Source organism: Nothobranchius furzeri, chromosome 17 (genome assembly GCF_043380555.1).
Source record: "Nothobranchius furzeri strain GRZ-AD chromosome 17, NfurGRZ-RIMD1, whole genome shotgun sequence".
In the NCBI taxonomy this organism is placed as follows: domain Eukaryota; kingdom Metazoa; phylum Chordata; class Actinopteri; order Cyprinodontiformes; family Nothobranchiidae; genus Nothobranchius; species Nothobranchius furzeri.
In genome coordinates this window covers 44,954,134-44,960,396 of record NC_091757.1, presented here as the reverse complement: position 1 = coordinate 44,960,396, position 6,263 = coordinate 44,954,134, and the positions used below count along the sequence as shown (strand labels likewise).

Genomic DNA, 6,263 nt, shown 5'->3' with positions numbered 1-6,263 from the left:
TGAAGAAAAACTGACAAAAACCCGATCCTGGCTTCCATTACAGTACGATATAAACTGTAAAACCATCAGTTCCAGCACAGGTCCTAGCTTGTTGTGCACTAAACATGGCTGTTTTTGTTTATAAGTTACAGTGTGACCTGTGTGATCAGGCTCTGGGCTAAGGCACCAATACGTCCCTTAGAAACTGAGCCGGGCTTTATCACTTAATAGCAGCCGAGCAGCTCAGAAGGGAAAAGCACCCATTGTTAGAGACAGATTGTGATGGCTGCTGTTACAGTGTGTGATTGTCATTCCCAGATTATTCGTTTCAGCAGAGGTAAGATAAAAGAAACTGTGATGCAATGTAGAACTTTAAGTGTGAACTCTTTTTGGGGAAAGAACTTGCAGACTTCAAGCATTATGTTCTAAAGGGCAGGAAACATGGAAACTCCCAATGTAATAATAATAATAATAATAAAACAAAATCTTTTTGAAGATTTTTGGAAAGGAAAACATCGCTTTTAGGAAAATACCTCAACCTTTCACAAAAAGACGAGGATCAGAGCTGGACAGCTTATAAAACCTTTGACAAATCTGTAGAAAACAGGTAAGAAAATAAGGTCCAGTTACAGCTGCAGTTGTGCTGAGCTCTGAATTTCTGATGTGTGTGTGTGTGTGTGTGTGCTTGGGTAAAAGGACAAAACAAATATGGATAAATGCAATCCTGATCCTGCCTGACCTGCTGGCATTCCTCATCCTCCTGTAGTAAAGTTCACACACACCATCTGCTCTGCATGCTCAGACACAGGACATTAGAAGGGCGACTGCAACAGCAGCATTGTGGGTAATGTTTTCTGTGATCGGTGTGTCGTTTTGCTGATAGGAAACCAGAAGTGTGTTCCTATGACTGAGGGAGGTGCTGTCTGATTATCTCTCTGGACTGAGGAGGGATCCTGTCAGGAAAACGGACAGAAAATTCCACGATGAGATCACCACGTTGAGACGGGTTCTTTGGGAAAGGCAGGCCTTCCCCTCTGAGCCGCTTCGCTGTCCCTGGCTTGATGATGTCATGACAGGGGAGAGAGATGACGTGGTTTTCCAGCGTGGGGATACTAACAGTGCAGCCGCACAGGGCCTGGAACAGAGAGAATAAATAGAAGGTTAATATCCCTGGAAAAACTATGAACTGCCAAAGCCATGACTTAATGTTTCCATGAGGTAAAAGCAGACTTTATTTTAACAACACGTCATCACGAGAAAACCTAAAACCTACTTCCTGTGTGGCATGTGTGTGTGTGTGTAACATGTGGAGGAAGAGTGTCCACCTTGACAAATCATTCAGCAGAGTGTAAAGAAAAAACTCAGCATTAGGAACATTAGGCAAGGGAACAGCTTTTAGGCCTGTGTGTGTGTGTGTGTGTGTGTGTGTGTGTGTAAGTGTGTCAGCATTGCACAGGAGGATAATTTTAGCAGCACTCTCATATCTCGGGCTAACGAAGTGAAGCAGGAATCGGCTGAGCTCGTAAATAGTTGGAGGGCTTGTCAGATCCTCACAGTTGTGCCTGCTTATGCGCACGCACGCACGCACACACACGCACACACACACACACACACACACACACACACACACACACACACACACACACACACACACTTTTGTGTCCTCCTTATCAACATGCTGCATGAACCCAGTCAGACTGTAGAGACACGAGGCTTTATAGCTACACAGGCTTTCCACTGAGCATCATTTACCACATTTACACTACCTAGACACAACTATTAACCCCCCATCTGAGTGAATGAAACGTTTCAGTTTAGAAGAGCAAAATCAGCACAAATAATAAAACTCGCGTGCTAATAACACATTTGCCTCCATTTGAGACATTCAGAACAACACACGGACTCCAATGCACATGTTTACATGATTTCATGTTGTTATGGTTTGATTTGCTTCCATGATAATTAGTTAACATAAAGTAGAACTACTTCAGTTTTAATGGCGTCAGGTAAATGATTTTGATTTAATGATGTCACAGGATGAATTGAAATAACCTAATGAATTTTTAATATTAGGATTTAATGACGAGAATCTTCAGAGGATAATTGATTTTGAAAGTTTAAATTAATAAACTAAATTAAATCAGATATGTAATTCAGGAGTCAGAATATAAAAATGAAACAAAACGGACGATGACTTAAAATGTATTTAAATTTAGCTCAACAAAAATATTTAAAAAAACAACATTTTTATCTAAGAGTAATTAAATGAGTTTATACTACAACCACAAAAATGCTGATTATCAAGAAAAAGCTATTTTTTGGTTAACACTACAATACAATCTTGAGATTTTAAAGGGACTGTGTTTTAAAGTGATACAATTTTGACAAATTATGAGACGCCTGGATTATAACCCCAACATGGCCCACGATCCATCCCAGTAAGCCTATTACAGAATAACACGTTAAACATTCATAACCAGTCAGAATCTTGCAGTGGGATCACAGCACCTTTGATCTCTTGGACCACACACCTGTGACAAGAACATCTCATTTCTCACACCCCTCTCTCAGATCGTATAGATGGGACTGAGCTCATCTTCAAACTCAGTTTTCACTAAGAGCTGTAAAGTTTACACTTTTGCAACGCAGCGGACAAGTTTAAAACAGACCGCTACATAAACGTAGAAGTTTGGGTCTAACGGAGCAGCTGCTTCTGAGTTTTTTAGTCATGACATTAGGTGTCCATTCACACATGCGTTATGATTTCATCTGTCGCTGTGGCTCAGCCTCCTGCTATGATCGCTCCCATTGACAAGCACGGGTCTTACACACACAGACGGGTTACCATGACGCTCGACACACACTGCCAGCTGATCACTGATTACATAAGCCCCAGCTCAGACAACAACACCATAGAGACTGGCACAAACAAACAAACAAACACACTTTCTGCTTTGTTTGATGGCCAAATTTTAAAGGCAAATGTCATTTTTTCCATACGTAAACCTAGAAATGATGTTTAGGTTTTGCTTTATAATTCAAATTCTAACAGGACATGGCTGAAACACAATAGCTGCTAAAAATGCATCTCATTGTCAGTTCCCTTCCTTCACTTTGGCTTTAGAGCCCAACAGCAGCACATTCTTATGTTTGAATTGGGTTTTGCTGAACTGAGTACAGTGCTGAAGAACACTAGCATCAGATGGTAGAGGCGCACTGTAGGGCTGTCATTATTACCATGTTGCAAAAGATTCAAATTCAAGCAACAGTCTTTGCAGTCATCTCTTTTTTTGGCATCGCTGTGAAGACACCCGAGGGCTGAAGATAGTCTCTCAGGATTGTAGTCAGACAAGGTTGGCAGCACAAAACGCAGACTGTTCATTGGGGCATGCTTCCAGCAAAAAAAAAAAAAAAAAAAAAAGCAACCAAATAGCCAAAAGTGACAGATTAATCTCCCAAACAATGATTTATCATGTAAACTTCCGTTTGTAAGTAGCTACAACCTATTAGTGAGGCAGTGTTGTCTGAAGATGTGAACCATGTGGTCCAGGATGTGGAGGTGATGTGTAATCCATAACCTGCCCTGTGCTTTTACTGCAGTATTTAGTTATCTTCTGAGAAAGCAGAGCCGAAAGGAGTGCTAGAAAATGAGCTCTTATTTGCTTTGGAAACGAAATCATCTGACCCACTTCCCTAATATTCCCCAGACGCATTCCCCATCCTCCACTCCAACCTCGCCTTCCCTTCTCTGCCCCAGCTCATGTTTAGCTCCATCAGACTCTTATCTGGCAGCGGTGAGACGAGAAGGCTTTAGCTGTGTGGGAGTTCTGCAGTGAAAATGTAATCACCGTGCAGGTTTGATTAAGTGCCATCTCCTGCTTGACGTGACTCAACAAACTCCAGTACCATCAAGTCTACACGGTGCAAAGCCAACGGCGTTCTTTTTGGTGCATCGCTTATGTGATGATTTGCAGCGGAGCTCTCAGGTGAAAGCCCGTCAAAAGGAGAACAAAAGAGCTCCACTGGAAAGTCTGACACTCCCGAGAACACCTGCCATTATCCGGACCATGTGAACTGCAGTGGAAACATTATTAGAAGCATTAAAGCTGCGGCGCACCCGTTGCCCCCGCTGTGTAGGAGCAGCCAATTAAAAAGCCCGACAGTCACAGTTATAGCATCCTTGCTCCATCACAATCCATCTTTGGCTGAATTTATTTGCAAAGACGCTTGAAGATGCAGATGAGGTTGCATGCAAGCGTTTGTGTGATGTATTGGGTGTTTATATGATTTCATGCAGATGCGCAGAAACAAGTGAGGGGGTGGTTTCATGGCTGTCACACAAGGACACCACATTCCTGCTGCTTCTCTCACATCACAGCCACAGAATTGCTGCTTCTACTGATCCTGCTCTCCAGCAACAACCACACAGACACACAAACTCATAACATCCCTCCCAGACTTATTCAATTACAGTCACATGTCTCTGCTTTCATCTAAAGGTCTCCAGCCCCACAAATGCGACGCATTTCTGTTTGGCTGTCCTTTCTGGAAATCAGTGGGAATTAGTAGATTAAACTACAACTCAAAGAAGTGCAAATAAAATGTTAAATGGAAAAAAGATTCACCTCTTTCAGATTAATCTTGCAGTTATAAATGATATTGGAACCGTCTCTCCTGAAGTGGGCATGCCCTTTGTCTTTAAGGACGAAGACTATATCAGCAGGAATGTTCTCAGGGGTCTCATCCCCCTCCTTTGGGAACGTTATCTTGGTGCCCTCCTTCCAACCCTTCTTGATGACAATGTTGAGAATCTTGTCCTCTGTCCTCATGCTCCGTCCGTCAGGGTTCAGCCTGCGGCGGGTGATCTTCATGCGCTTGGTGCAGCCATGGAAGATCTCTTCCAGCGAGACCTTCAGCTCGTGGACCACTGGAGCATCCTGCTGCTTACGGCTGGTCCCCAAACGCTCCGATGGAGCGCCTCTCCGCCTGCGGCCCTCAGCTGGAAAACCATTGTTCAATCCACCAGGAAAACCGAACTGCCTTCCAAAATGAGCAAAAGGATCATCCTCGTCCATTTCTGTGTCCTGCTCTGTTCCGTTGCTGTGGTCGTTATGGAAGGAGAAACCATTGGAGCGGCTGTGGCTGCGGTTGGAGCCAAAAAACATGTCAAAGGGGTTGGAGCCGCCAAAGAAAGATGCAAAGGTAGCGTGGGGGTCCCCGTGGAAAGTGTAGTGGTAAGTTGAGCTGCCAGGAGCACCGGACGAGCTGCTGCTTCCTGTCTTCAAACCTGAAAAAGCAAACAGGGATGAGAACCTGGATATGTCCAAACACTCACCAAACTCAACCACCACGCAGGATGCTGTTAAAAACTCTAAAACAAAGAGGAGGTAATGTCAGATAGAAGAGTGGAGCTCATGTGGGAGAGAAAAATCCCACAGCATCACTGATCTTCCAACAGAGCTGCTAGTGGAGGTCACTCCATCACAGCAACACACACACGCACACACACACGCGCGCACACACACACACACACACGCGCGCGCACACACACACACACACACACACACACACACACACACACACACACACACACACACACACACACACACACACACGCGCACATGCAAACTACAGCAGTCACGATGATCTTGAGCCATCTGTCTGACAGCCAACAGCCACACACACACTACACTTGTAGTTAAGGTGGACTTTAAGGTATTAGACAAACTCCCCAGAACACAAACACTCAAAACATCAGAATTATTACTTCAGTGGTCAAAACCCACCACTGTAATATTGGAACTGTTGCTAAGCTAGCAAAGCATTCTATAAAAAGCTTCATGAACAGAACCCTGAACTTGCTCCCATTTATCAGGATCAGACCTATAGAGCCCCCATGTCCTCCTCTTCCTCACCTTCCTCTCCCAGCTGATCGTAGATGACCCTTTTCTTGGGATCGCTGAGGACCTCATACGCCTCTGCGATTTCCTTGAACTTCTCCTCTGCGTTAGCATCCTTGTTCTTGTCAGGGTGAAAGCGGAGCGCCATGCGTCGGTAGGCCTTCTTGATCTCATCCTCGTTGGATCCCTTGGAGATTCCCAAGGTCTTGTAGTAGTCCTTCCCCATATCCCTGCTGTCTCAGGACTCAGTGGTCCTTCTTCACCTCAGGCTGCGTCCAGTCACTGGTGGGACACAAGACAACCATGAGTCTCCTCTGGGACAGATTATCCGCAGACCAACACACAATTTTATTTATTTATTTATTTATATTTGTTTGTTTATTT

General features: G+C 44.1%; 1 protein-coding gene across 2 annotated transcripts in view; it reads right to left on the bottom strand.

Annotated features, from left to right (window-relative positions):
- Window positions 1–647: 647 nt before the first annotated feature.
- dnajb5 (DnaJ heat shock protein family (Hsp40) member B5) overlaps window positions 648–6,263 on the bottom strand; it is a 6,948-nt gene continuing 1,332 nt past the window's right edge. For both annotated transcript variants that reach the window (XM_015972563.3, XM_015972562.3), the window contains exons 2-4: window positions 5,895–6,161; window positions 4,605–5,266; window positions 648–1,114 (exon numbers count right to left, since the gene is read on the bottom strand). In XM_015972563.3, the coding sequence (XP_015828049.3) occupies window positions 881–1,114; window positions 4,605–5,266; window positions 5,895–6,105 (1,107 nt within the window). In that variant the 5' untranslated portion in view covers window positions 6,106–6,161 and the 3' untranslated portion in view covers window positions 648–880. The remainder of the gene's footprint in view (window positions 1,115–4,604; window positions 5,267–5,894; window positions 6,162–6,263) is intronic.